At 42.5% G+C, this 13,994-nt stretch overlaps 2 protein-coding genes across 3 annotated transcripts; one reads left to right on the plus strand and one right to left on the minus strand.

Moving 5' to 3' along the window:
- mapda (N6-Methyl-AMP deaminase) lies at positions 1-3,778 on the plus strand (the record flags this gene model as incomplete). The annotated part of the gene is made up of 10 exons (XM_084016779.1): positions 1-153; positions 277-407; positions 944-1,004; positions 1,116-1,203; positions 1,305-1,386; positions 1,582-1,708; positions 2,331-2,411; positions 2,497-2,635; positions 2,731-2,831; positions 3,587-3,778. The coding sequence occupies exons 1-10, from the start codon at positions 109-111 to the stop codon at positions 3,776-3,778; spliced, it is 1,047 nt and encodes a 348-aa protein (XP_083872905.1). The 5' UTR covers positions 1-108.
- A 39-nt stretch (positions 3,779-3,817) lies between these two features.
- Positions 3,818-13,994, minus strand: nat10 (N-acetyltransferase 10). 2 transcript variants are annotated; one of them, XM_084016765.1, is made up of 29 exons: positions 13,890-13,994; positions 13,543-13,663; positions 13,359-13,450; positions 13,086-13,257; positions 12,821-12,943; positions 12,679-12,740; positions 12,474-12,588; positions 12,106-12,213; positions 11,850-11,983; positions 11,656-11,749; positions 11,468-11,566; positions 11,240-11,376; positions 10,777-10,901; positions 9,020-9,170; positions 7,215-7,311; positions 6,974-7,090; positions 6,758-6,859; positions 6,593-6,667; positions 6,387-6,503; positions 6,125-6,258; positions 5,986-6,034; positions 5,818-5,914; positions 5,620-5,727; positions 5,369-5,541; positions 5,164-5,283; positions 4,987-5,085; positions 4,573-4,646; positions 4,400-4,480; positions 3,818-4,317 (listed from the first exon to the last, which is right to left on the minus strand). In XM_084016765.1, exons 2-29 carry the CDS (start codon positions 13,654-13,656, stop codon positions 4,173-4,175), a joined length of 3,114 nt encoding a protein of 1,037 aa, XP_083872891.1. In that variant the 5' UTR covers positions 13,657-13,663; positions 13,890-13,994; the 3' UTR covers positions 3,818-4,172. The 2 variants fall into 2 exon arrangements, with proteins under 2 accessions (XP_083872891.1, XP_083872892.1); XM_084016766.1 differs by having other exon boundaries at positions 13,543-13,666; positions 13,890-13,977.

A 13,994-nucleotide genomic window follows, 5' to 3' on the forward strand; every position in this document is an offset into this window, starting at 1 on the left:
GTGCTCCAGGGAAATGTTGCCTGAAAACAGCAGCGAGGAGTTGACAGCCGGCGGAGCGGAGAGCGGATCGAGGCTCACGGATTAGTCCGGGCTTTGTTTGACTTTGTGATGGATAACGAGGCCGATGTCTTTTATCGGGAGCTGCCAAAAGTGGTGAGTCACCAATACATCGATGCATCTTTCGAGGAGAATGGAGTCGGAGGAGTTTGAAGACGGTGAAATGTATGTTAGTTAACATTTGTGACGCGCTAACGTCAGCGTTTTCCCCGTCACCAGGAGCTTCACGCTCACCTCAACGGCTCCGTCAGCTCCAACACCATCGAGCAACTCATCAGCAGAAAGCCGCATCTCAACATCCAGCACGACATGACTGCTATCGGCAAAGGCCAGCGGAGGACACTGGATGAGTGCGTGTGCCTTTTCATTTAAAGTTTAATACGTGAATAAGTGGCAAATAGGAATTTGCAATTTGCTTACTTTGTCGTCATATGATCATTTTAATGTTAGAATTGTGTATTTGTTTTCAGTGGAGAAACAAATGAAGTGCAGACTTGACAGTGGGAAGAGGGATCCTTATTAAATAATAACTAAGCCCAGTTCTGACTTCAAAGAAATAGTATTCACCTGATGTAACTCGAGTTCTATGAGTGCACGATGTATGTACCGGTATTTTGGATTTAAATGTAATTTTTTCCTTCAAATCTGTCAAACCAATTCCTATTTGTAGGACACAGTTGATCTGCTACATTACTTAAAATTTGGAAATTTTGCCCAAAAAATGATATATATATTTAATGTTTTTATATTTAAAATGACATAAATATATTTTAATTATATCATAGTATCGATTATGTCTTTGTTTTCACCTGAAAAACGGTGTTTGGGGCTTTAGTTACTCTTTAACCGTGTAGACATTAAGGCAACATGGTCCGCATGTCCACAGGTGTTTTCAGGTATTCAAGGTCATTCATCGGCTGGTGGACACGGAGGAGGACATCCTGTTGGTGAGGATTTGCTGCTGTTGTTGTTTTTAACAAAAAATTTGCATTTTCTGTATTTTATTAAAAAAACCTGACAGAATGTCAGTAACCTGTGTTTCTTTTCTTTCTTCTCAGGTGGCTACAGATGTTATCAGGGAGTTTGCAGCAGATGGTGTCAAATATTTAGAGCTGAGGAGTACACCGAGGGAGGAGAAAAGCACAGGTGTCAACATGGAGCCAAACATTTTTGATGAAGTGATTTACCGTCAGGAATGCTTTATTTATTTATTAGGATTACAAGTTGTTATTGTGTTTTCCCTATAGGATTGACAAAGAAGACATATGTCGAAACTGTCCTAAAAGCCATCCAACAGTGTAAAAGCGAGGGAGTGGACATTGATGTGAGGTAGGCATAGACTGTATTATTTCAGTCTGCAACAAGTCCAGTGATTTATCTCGGGAGTGTGAGATGTGGCCGTGTTGGCCACATCCCCACCATCATTGGCCGCCGAAATACTGCATAGTGTTTAACCATGGTGAACCAGTAACTTGAGAGCTGACCACAGTCGTGCATGGTTTTGAATGTGTCCATTTCCTGAAGGTTTCTGGTGGCGATTGACCGCAGGAATGGAACTGAAGTTGCCATGGAGACGGTTAAGCTTGCTGAGGAGTTCATGCTGTCCTCTGATGGTTTAGTGTTGGGACTTGACCTCAGTGGAGATCCAACGGTCAGTCAAAATAACAGTTTAAAAACACTATTTGGTGAGGTTTTCTGATGATGGTTTTGACTTATCCCAGTACGATGGAGCTCAGTTGCTTTTTGTGTGCCAAGAAAAACTGCTGTTGCAAATATAGTCCCTTGGATCTCGGTATCAACATTTTCTTCCTCTTTCAGGTGATCGACTTATTTCTAAAACACCCATTAATATATTATCAGTTAGATACGCATAAGTAAAATAAGACAAGAACTTCTTAGAGGTCACAGTATATTCAGAAGGAGTACTCTTACAATGCAATATAATTGTTTTCTATACATTAATGAAGATGACATAATGTAGGTTAAAAGCATTGAAGCGTAATTCGGTTAACTGCGGTAAAATTTGATTAGGTTTTCTGGAAATGGGTGTGACATATCGCAGTGTGATGGATTATTTTTAGTCAAAAAGATATAGATTTTTTTTTAGTGTCACAAATGAAATTCCACACTTTAATAAATCAAATCAAAATGATCCAGATTAAATATATAATCCGTTCAGATTAAATATAAGAAGTGTTTTTCCACCAGTTGGATGAACTGCATCTGGATTTTGTCACAATACTTCCTGTTACTTAATGCAGTTTCATGTTAAGGTTGGCCATGGCAAAGATCTACTTCCTGCCCTGCAGAGGGCCAAGAACTGTGGGCTGAAGTTGTCACTGCACCTCTCAGAAGTACGACCATAACATTTATAGTTATTCAATATCTGTGGTCACATTGTCTGTGAGCGATCTGACATTACAACAAAAATGGTTGCAGGTACCAACACAGCTGGAGGAGACCGATTTGCTGTTGAATATTCCTCCAGACAGGATCGGTCACGGCACCTTCTTGCATCCTGAAGTGGGTGGATCTCAAGGTCTTGTTGACAAAGTGGTCAAGAACAACATACCTCTAGGTAAGAGAGAGATGGACTGATTCATTGTTTTGTGTGCACAGTAAGTTGACTTGTTTTTTTACATTATTATTTCTAAACGTTTCTTTTCCTTACAGAGCTTTGCCTGACATCAAACGTCAAAGGACAAACTGTACCGTGTTATTCTAAACATCACTTCAAATACTGGTACCAGATGGGACATCCAAGTGTGATTTGTGTAAGTTTCCTTTCTTTACACCTCACAGTCTAAAGCTTATTTTTACGTCTAGTGCATATTTTCTTTTTAAATATTTGATTTGCGCTAAGTAGCAGTTTCAGTACTGATGCCAATATTATATTTTCTTCTTAGTTTGACACGTATAAAGCATTTTATTGCATTACTATACTATGACTTTCATTGTACAATATACTATGACTTTTTGTGACATGACTTTTTATAGATTACTATACTAATAATTTCATTGTACACTCTACTGGGAGCTTTATATTATTAAACAATATATTATTTTATAAAATTAGTTTTTATGACTTAGCATACTATTGCTTCATAGCTTACTATCTTAAAATGTCTTATGGCATAGTCTCGGTCGGTCTTTACAAAAAACATAGCGCCCTCTACCGGTGTGGCATTGAATTGCATTTCGACACGTAAACCCAACGCAGAACCATCACGGTCTCCAAGCAACTGCGTGGCCATTGCGCGATCACTACGCGGAAGCATAACCGAGGCTTAAGGCATTTTTAATACGAGTTTTGTGTTAGTGAACCATGCTATGTAGAGTCGAGGTGAAGTCTAAACAGGTGAGTCTTGAGCCTTTTTCGGAAGATGGCAAATGACTCTGCTGTCCTGACATTGGTCGGGAGTTCGTTCCACCACTGACGGCAGACATCAGGGTTTCTAGAAGATTTGGTGATAATGACTTGCTGGTCGAATTTTGCAATTAATGATTTTTATTCTTTGTCACATTACAGACCGATGATAAGGGAGTCTTCAGTACAAACTTGTCTCAGGAATATCAGCTGGCAGCTTCCACATTTGGGCTCAGTCGTGAAGCTGTATGGAACCTTTCCCAGCAGGCCATAGACTGTATCTTCGCACCGGACACCGTGAAGCAGCAGCTCAAACAGAAGTGGATTGATTTAAAGCCTCAGGTGTTCCAGTGACCCGCTCAGTGGAACAAACAGCCAATCATATACCTCAAATTTCCGTTTAAAAAACCTCACCATTTACTTTTTATAATAAAACACTATGGAAACTGTTTTTTATAACTGAAAGTAAAGGATACCTGTTTAGTACTGTAAGTATGTTGTTTTCTGCTGATATACAGTGTCTGTGCAGTGTAGCACACATCAATCAAAGCAGCAAAACATCATGACATACTGTAGAAATGCAGGTGTATTTGGAGAGCAGAATGTAAAAAAAATTAAAATAAAACATCAACACACATCCAGTCTTTTGGGTGCACTTCGGTGAAATTATCCAAAGTTCTCCAAGTTACAGATAATGTTCACGCTTCTTTGTGCCCACACTGTCCCATCAATGCAGCTGTGTTTACAGTCACGCCCTCTTTCCAAATTTGCCATGCTTTTCTTTTCTCTTCCCGAACTTTCCAGGTTGCGTCGCCTTCTTTTTTACTTTCCCGTGCTCAGGAGCCCCATTGCTTGCTTTGGCGTTTGACGCCTCATACTTCCTCTTCTTGTCACTGTTGGATGGAGGACATAGTTACAGCTTCTACAACAACCAAACAACTACAGTTTTGGTAAAGAGCTTGAATGTCACTGCACCTCTTGATGCTGATGAGAGCAGTGTTCCCGGCTTTCTTCAACACCTGGTCCCATTCCTCATCAGCTCCACGGATCTTGTACCTGTAAATGGGAAGGAAATCATAACTCGACTAATAAGGCCCTGTACATTTTAAAATTCAAAATGCTTAAAACACAATTAACCTCATACTCACTCTTCCATATCCATGTCCTTCACTTTCTCTACATCCTGCTTGTGTTTCTCCTCAAACTCCTTAGCAGCTTCATTCTGTCAGTAACAGAAACATTATTCAACATTTTTTGTCAAACAATCGCATCATAAAAGTAAAAGTAATGTTTTTAATATATCTGATAATTATTTCATTAGTTCATTCAGGTTTATCAAATGTCACAATTGTGAAAAAACAAAAACAACCATTACAAATTGGAAGGGATCATGGTGGTGTTTTCAAATGTGTAATCTTTGCCGACAAACGGCTCCAAAAATATTGAATTTACGATTATATAAAAACACATTCTCTCACAAGAAGCTGAAACCAGCAAATGCTCAGAATTTGCTTGATAACTAACAGATGGTGGATTGACTATCAAAATTGTTGACCACATACCAGATCATCATTGAGGCTTCTGACTATGGGCTCCATGGAAACGTCCTTATTGGTCACCATCTGTGCCTCAATAGCTTTTTCTTGAAGTCTGGTGAAGACCTACAATAATAAACGCATTACAAGTATTAATCTTGCTTTAAAAAGGCAGTTTTGAAAGTTATTAAGGCATATACTTACTTGCACCAATTTCCGGATCAGACGGTTGAAGAGGCCCATGAGCTGCGAGCTTGGAAGTTCAATTTCCTTTTCTAGCTGATCGACCGTTTTGTGCTGTAACCCTATACCCAGCAGCAACGCCTAGGAAAGAACAGGCACAATCAACAACTGACAATAACACTGTATTCACCACAAAGAGAAAAACACAACCAATGGGGAAACGTACACACTGTGCGGCTGAGAGAGAGATATCACCGAGCTGCTTGAGGAAAAACATGCGAGCCACTGTGGGCACCAGGTCCATGATTAGGTGGTAGTCCACCATGCTTCTTGAATACAACTCCAGACGTTTGAGGTCGTAAGGGCTGAAATGGGACGCCAACTCGGCACTGGTCAGCACTGTGAAGGTCAAAGAAAAGTCAGACCAGGTCTGTGAAATGCAGAGAGAAATCTGATCAGGTTAGTTAATAGTCTTACTGCTGGAGTCCCCCTTGGACTTCTTGTCCTGTAGGATGCTGAGTGACAGGCTCGGGTGGAAGCTGCTGAACTGGTAGGAGAGGAGAGATAGGAAGCGCCGACGGAAATCTGAAAAAGAAAAACTGTTCAACCAAACTATACCAAGTTGAAACAAACCAGATCTCCCAAGGTGGTGCAGGAAAAGTAGTGGAAGTGTACCTTTCCAGAAGGCAGACAGCCACTGGCTCTGCTCTGGGGCTTCGTCTGTGTTCAGCTCCTTCAGCATCACGCAGGAGTGTTCTCCCGTCAGGTCATTCTAGAGACAACCACAGTCTGTGATAACAGCACAATGTCCACAAACAAACTAGAAGCTGTTCTCATACTTACAGGTGTTTGTCTTAAGTAAACTGGCGTATAACCCCCTTTCCTCCAGAACCTGCAGGTGGCAAAAAAAAAAAAAAATCCTTACATTTCTGAATTTACAAAAATATTATGCCCCCCTTCCCCCATATTGAAGGAAACTTACTTGAGCAGCTGTGTTGTGAGGCCAAAGGATACTCCTAAATAGTCCAGTCTCTCTGCTCTCCTCTCACTCAGCTTCAGTAGCAGAGGAGGGAGCTCCTTCCGGGGAGTGATCACCTCCTCCAGCAGACTGACAGCCTGCATTAAATAAAAGACGACAGGGCTCCTGCCTCAACTTATCTCCACATTGCATTTATACTCTAGTTACACTTCATGTGAGGAAATGGCATCTTTTAAATATATCTGAACACATTTACTTGGATTACCTCACTGCTGACGGAGGTGATCTCATTGTGACTGGAGTGTGTCGTCTCATCCATGGTGGGAAACTTGCCCTCATAGTACATCTGCAGCAGTTGGAGAGCTCTGGAGCCGTAGCCCATCTAGTGGTTGAAAACCAGTTACATAAACTACATCCAGGTTACTTAAAAAAAAAACTGGACAAACATGCCAAGCCTCTGCAAGCTCTTACCCCTTGGTAGTCTGGATTTACAGCAATTCGCACCACTCTGGCTCCAGAGAGGCCGCCGAACTCTGGGTCTTGGAACTACAAAGAAAGGAGCAGAGGATTTTATGTTCGCACTGTGGAAACCTGAGCTGTAATGATTTTGCCTAAAGCTTAGTGACCAGTGTTTACCTGTTCTGACACAGTCCAGGGAATGAGGTCACCAGAGGCCTTCTTTCCTCTCGACAGACTGTTTAGGATGGACTGCCGAGATATTTCTCCCTCCAGGCACACCTGAGGGTCAGGGAAGAAGCAAAGAAGAACAAATACAGTAAGTCCATAAGCATTGAATGCAAATGCATGGAATGGCCTTCGCTCTTGTTTCATGAGGACGCTGGGGTGACCTACCTGCACCACAGCGAGGACCTCAGGTAGTGAGTTCTGCGTGGGAGGAACGGGCGGCAGGAGACAGAAGAGATGATGGGCCGGAGCATCAGACAACATCTGTAGGTCGTTTGGTGAATTCTGGAATCGCCCCCCAAAAAAGGTTTAAGCCAGTGAATACATACAGTGATGACACAGACTGTATGTAGGACATTATGCTCCTGGAGGTAAAGCAATTTACATGAACACAAACTAATAATATCACCTTGTAGTGTGATGCCACGTAGAGGGCCATCAACCTCTGCAGGAAAGCCTCCGACGCCTTGTGGTAACAGAACAGCGTGTCTCTGTTCACATAGTATCTGGACAGTGTGGGTAAAGGACAACAGCAGAAGACACTACAACTTGTTGTGCTTTTGTCTTCCATATTGTGGGTAGCAGCATGTTGCTCTCAGACAAATCAGTGAAGCATTTAGATGCATGATTTACAGTGTGACTGACAAAATAATTCATATTAACTATTACAAATAACGATTGAATATGCTGCAATTCATACATCATGATCTGATTAGATTCACATAATATTCTGTTCAGCTCCAATATTTTAAAAATGTTGTATTTTCAAATGGTACATATATGCAGATCATTACATAATTAATACTGCATGGGTCTGAAAAGTAATTGTATGTCATTAAAGTCATAATATAATATGGATAACAACATAATAAATTAGGGATGCACGATAATTATCGGACCGATAATTATCGGCCCGATAATAGGAATTATGACGTCAACCCGATAAATCCGATACAATTATTAATACCTCCGATAATCCGAAGATAGGATGTTTGTGTTAAAACAGTCATACGGGTGGATTGGGATGAGGGACGTTAGTTTTTTTCTAGGCGCCTCCCGTTTAGCATGTGATGTGGTTACTGTGGTATCACAGGTTTCGGAGGAGGGAGTTAATCCACAAATCGAGCGCTCCCTTCTCATGCCTGGCTGTGACGTAGAGGCTGCGAGCGAGTGGAGGAGGAAGACTAGTAAACAAACACGCATGGCGTCTGTAATGTGGGACTACTTCAAAGTTTCTGAGGAAACTGAATCGCTTGCCATTTGTAACAAATGCAATGCAGAAGTTCCAAGAGGAGGGAAAAAGGCATCGAGCTTTAATACATCCAACCTTAAAAGTCACCTCGCACATCACCATCGCTACGACGGTGTGTTAAAAGCGTATGAAGACGCCGGCGCCGCTAAAGAAGCAGCGAGCCCGTAGCTTAGCGTTTTGATGCACGGGTGAAGTAGCGGTCCTTGTACCTCGGGTCCAATATAGTTGAGAGATAATACAGTGGCTTTTCCTCGATGTCACCAAAACGCGTTTCCACTGCTTTTAACGGGGTTTCCTTTGATGTTTTCACTCCGTGGTCTGTTGGTAACGTTTGTTTTAGCAGTCGCGTCAGCGCTTGAATGGAGGGGATCACATCCGCAGTAGTGGCTGTTGCTTTGCTGATATTTCTGCCTATTACCGTAGTTTACATTTCTGTGTGGATCAGGACCAACAGTTTAATGTAGCAGCACTTGTGTGTGCATATCCCATGCTGCTCAGGGAAAGTTGTCATTGACTGACTGACTCACTTACATATTTATTTGAAAAAAATAAATATTGTCATTTTATTGAAGAGTCAAAACTGTTCTTGGCTTTCTTTTGTTCATAGTAATAATTATCATGTCACTGTGATACATCTGGTTAGGTGTTTGGTAAAAGGCAAAGCTATGCTAAATCTACCTAAGCTTAGTCATTAGTGTTTTTGACCTGAATTTGATCTGAATATACATTCAAAAACGAATAACAATATTATCGGTTATCGGTATCGGTATCGGTCCCGAGGAGCAGAAAGTTATCGATATCGGTATCGGCTTCAAAAAATCAATATCGTGCATCCCTATAATAAATATAGATTTGTAGATACAGCTGAATTTATGTGCAAAAATGTTTTGCCTCCATGACGTGCATCGGGTATGAGGCCTGGTCTAGACTTAAAGTAACATTAAACCTTTAATGAAGGATACAGGTCACAGGTCTGTGGAAGTGGGCAGCCAGAAATGAGCCGGGGGATGTTCAGACAGTCCAGACACAGCAGGTCATTCAACCATTTCTCAACAGCATCTCCTGGAGCATACCGGATGGACTCATGCAGAGTAACCTCGTAAAGAGAGCGAGCTGTGAGAGAGGAAGAAGATAAACAGCAGTCAGTCGGCCCATTTAACCTCAGTCGGGATTCAATACCCAGAGATACTTCAACCTCTTTCATATGGGGCAACTTGGCCTCAGACTTAGGCCACATTCACACTACACGCATGTACGCTGACGGACCGGGGCCAGACGAGGGAAGGCGCGGTCTGATTGGGTGACGGATCCGTCGGCATCTGAGAACTTTTCACGACTTTTTTTTAAAAAAATTTTTTTAACGCAAGCGATGAAACCGAGCCGACCCACAATTAATTTCGGCATAATGTGACGCAAGCCCATGCAAAGTCAATGAGGTCCGTCAATGGAAAGTTGTAGTGTGTACGTGACCTTAGAGGTACTGCGACTTCAAAGCCGACTGCACTGAACCAGTGGGTGCCGATGCTCATGTTCTCATGAAATCAACAGAACCACATCATCTGCATAGTAGCGAAGCTGAGGTCCCCAAACCGGTTACTATCCTATCACCAGGTGCACCCTGAGACCTTAACCCTGAACATCATGAACAGACTCTGTGACACGAGAACAACCCTGGAGGAGGCCAACACCCACTGAAAATATGTTTGACTTCCTGCCAAGAACATAGACAACAGCTCTCAGCCCGGTTATACATACAGTCCTCAAACTTTTTGTATTTAGACACTTAGATGCCATTGCAACTATTTGTTTTTTAAAACTTTTCAATTACATCAGACCTGTTTGTTAATTATAAATAGAATTTAAATTTGAATCATGTTAAAACCACTTTGTTTTGGCCTGATATTCCAGATGCTTCACAATCACGTTTAGCGTTGCTGGTTTCACGGCTTCGTTTGCTAGCACCTTAAGATATACGACAAAAAAACTGTCTCATATTTGATCCAAATGGCATCACTTGATGATGTGGACTTACTCAAATATTTCTCCATGCTCGCCAGCTAGCTAGATGGCTATTGAGCGAGGCTAAGCAGCAGCAGGAACGGTTTGTTGCGCCCCGAGAAAGTGACTGAATAATGACAGATTGATGTGATGTGTCACAAGCATATCAGAGTTTCTATTGGCCCAGAGCTACAGGGTGGGAGTATGGACACTGCCAGGGGACTCATCTTCCTCTGGATGATTTCATGTCCCTGTTAATGCATGTTATAACCGTTCTGCCACGCAGGCTTCTATAGATCTTCGTTACACCTGGAATGTGGTTGTGCCTGTTGCCGTGGCCTTACTTGACACCCACTGCTAACATTATTATAAGTCATCTATTATAATTACTTCTGTCATTATATGCATCATTTCTGTGATATGGATTGATTATGTTGTAATTTTATGATGTTGTATATTCTGTTCACATGATCCCTCAGTTGCTCTCCCTGAGGTGTCTTCCTTTCCTCCCTGTTAAAAATGGCTTTTAGGGAGTTTTCTGCTTCCAGATGTGAGGTCGCAGATGGTAAAGCCCTCTGAGGCAAAGTTGTGATCTGTGATACTGGGCTTTCTAAATAAAATTGAATTGAAAAAGTGAAAAGCAGGGTATTCCACGGACCCTTCCCTCTCCTGGCTCCAGGTTACACTGAACACATACATAATAAAACACTGAGATATTTACCTGCTGCAAGCCTCTCTGTGCTGGTGCTTCTGTTCTCTGCGGACGTGCTCTGCTGACTATCTGCACTCTGCTGCCTCAACTGCTGGATCAGTTTGAGGGAAAGAGAGCGCCCAGTGCCTTCGTAGCTGCAGAGATAAAAGAAAACAGTGGTCACAAACGCAAATGGCTAGAGCTGAAGTGATGAAGCAATTCATTGATGGAGAGAAATATTAACATATCAATAAGTGATTAATAGTAATCACTGGTTGAAGTTTCAGTGTGATTATTTGTTTCTTGTTTATTATCTTCTATTATACTAAACTGATCACCTTCAGGGTTCGGACTGCTGGTCAAACAAACAAGAATTTGTGAATTTCTAACAAATATTACGCATTATTATATCGTTTTTCACGGTTTCCTTAAATATAATGTTATTTGGACAAAAGAAGTGTGCCATTAAACTGCATCTAGTCCCATTACTGACCCATTGATGGTGGAAGCCATGAAAACCAGATAAGGCCCCAGCAGTTTCTTAACCAGAGGAAGAGGAATGGCTGCAGCCTCATCAATGACCAGCAGTTCAGCCTGGCCCAGCTTCACTGCATCACCTGGGTGGATGTACTGTTTGCAACAACGGGAAGGTCAGACACGAATATTTCCCCAACTAATCACAACAACAGAAAACGGAGAAGAGCAGCCTGATATTGTTTACCTGAATGGTCTGCCGGTGCTCTTTGAAGATGTTCACACGCACCACGGCTTTGTTAAAGTCTGGATTAAGAGACTGGATGATTTCATAGTCGAGATGCTCCTACAAATGCAAACGGGGAGATAAACTGAAGCGTGCCAACAACATGAATGTACCGTCGCTGATACAGGGAAGAGTCTCAGGAAGCTTACCTGATACTGCAGAGAATCAAAGCCTTTGAAGATGAATTCAAACATCGTATGGAGGTTGTCTGGGCTCGGTGAGGTTACAAAGATATTGGAGTAGCTGTAAAGAAGGTCAGGCCGTTATTAGCAGAAATGTAAGACAATGTAATAGACAAAATATGATGATTTCTTTATAAGACGTTCTAAAATCTAGTATGTACCCAAAAGCCACAGCCCCAGCAACAGCCAGCCCCAGAGCTGCAGACTTGCCTCGACCACGGGCAGCGGTCAGAGCCACGGTGGTCCTCAGAGTCTTCTCTGAGATCGCCTCAATGAACTTCAGCACTCCTTTAGCCTTGGAACGATACATTAGTGAATAACTGAAAGTTATTTATTGATGCTACTCTTCTTACTGGTGCATTCATCGACTGTTATACGTGGTAAATGTTTAAAGGCTCTCAAGTGAGTGGTCCTGACCTGGTCCATGGTCCTGCAGCAGTCCACCAAGACACCCACAGGCTGAGTGTCCTGAAGAGACTCCTTCAGATCTTTCAGCTCTTGTTCTCGTGGAGACAAACCGTCCTCCTGAAAGAGTCAACTAGTCAGAAATCAGGGTGCTGACAGCAGACAAACAAGTAAACTATTCATGTTTAGTAAAGACATTAAAATGACAAACAGAGGAGAATCAGAAAATTGTCAGACGGGAGCCACTGAAAAAAGTAAATGTTCTTAATTTTTGCTTGATATGTTACTTTAATGAAAATAAAAAAAGTGGATTATCATACTCAATTTGTTGATCAACTAATTGACTGAAGGAATAGTCGTCTCTACTCCAATAGAAATACCTGGGTCTTTGGAGGAATGGGCTTGATGTTTGCCATGTGGCTGGAGATTGGCAGGACGTTGAGTTGGTCATCAATGACAACACAGTTTTTGCAGGATGCAAGTGACAGGATGAATCTAGAAAAGAGTGGAACAAAATGAAGAGATTGTTTTTAAACTGCTGGCTGCAAATGCCCCGACTTCCAGGAAACCCAGAGGAGCACTGACCTCTCATTGAACCTTCCCACTACATCCTGATGGGCCTCAGTCCGGTATCGAGAGTGCACATCCTGGAAGAAAACAAGCCACAATTAACTCGAGCAATCTGCGTTTGACCTGTGTGGCGTTGGAACCGGGGATCTAGGCTTACCATAGTCATAGTGTACAGCTGCTTGAGAGAGTTCATTGTCCTTAAGAGAATAACCACTATACCACCTCCTTCCACAGTCTCCACAGTTCTCGCCAAGAGGTTGGGAGTGAGAGCTTCAAAGTCCTGTTTGAGATGGAAAACAAAAGCGCTGAAGAATCTAATGCATTGGCTGCATCAACTTAAGCCTGCAGCAGTGGTTCCCGACCTCGGTGCTCTGATGCATGCTGGGAGCCACTGGTTATACAGCCAAAGAAGAGAAACCCACCTGCAGGACGCACATGCCGTAGGTGTTTCCCAGGATCTTGTGCGTCTCGTTGTAGTAACAGTATCGGATGGTGGTTGCGGCGATGAAGAGTTCAAACGGGTCATCCTGATTCAGGTTCAATGTGCCGGTTTTAATCTTCTTCTGCAGCTGTCTCATGCGCTTCTTCCGATTGCTGTTCAGGACATTTTTTTTGACAAATTAGAAAACACCCTTCTCCTTTTTTGATACAATAAATGACAAACAGCCAATCCTCTGAGACGAGCCGACACTCACCTGCTGAATCCCAGGTCTTTTTTGTAGCACCAGAGCACAGAAGGCCGTGCTTTGACGGCGGCTTTAGACAGCATGTGATGTAGAATGACAACCTGGAACATGGGCAGATTTAATTGGCTCCATTCCTATTGTAAAGACAAACAAATTATCAATTTGACTAAGAGAACGAATAGGGTAAGATTACCTGATCTCTCCCGCGATCTCCCACCACCACATATATGGTCCGATGCTGCAGAGCGACTCCATTCTCTATCTGGACGCGGATCCGGTTGTCCACCTTCTTGCGGACCGTCGCCATAGTCCTGCTGCTGACGAGAGAAGCCAGAAGAAGCACAGAGAAGCTGATATAAAGTGACAAACACGGTTCAGTAAACAGCCATGACGTGTTGTCGAACTGCAGCCGGAGGATGGATTGAGTGGAGCTAAGTTGCAGCCAAAACAATTGAGTTAACGTTAAAGGTAGCAGGGAGAAAACACACAATTAACGCGTCGCCGCGAACACTCAACGTTTGTGACTTTAAGTGTCGTTACCTTCTTTTACACACAAACGGCTCGTTTTTCAATCTTCAAGAAGTCCAGGATTTACATGCGAGCCATCATGCTGTTGATACACTCACGTGGAGACTTCCGTTCATG

Source organism: Eutrigla gurnardus (assembly GCF_963514095.1).
Source record: "Eutrigla gurnardus genome assembly, chromosome: 9".
In the NCBI taxonomy this organism is placed as follows: Eukaryota; Metazoa; Chordata; class Actinopteri; order Perciformes; family Triglidae; genus Eutrigla; species Eutrigla gurnardus.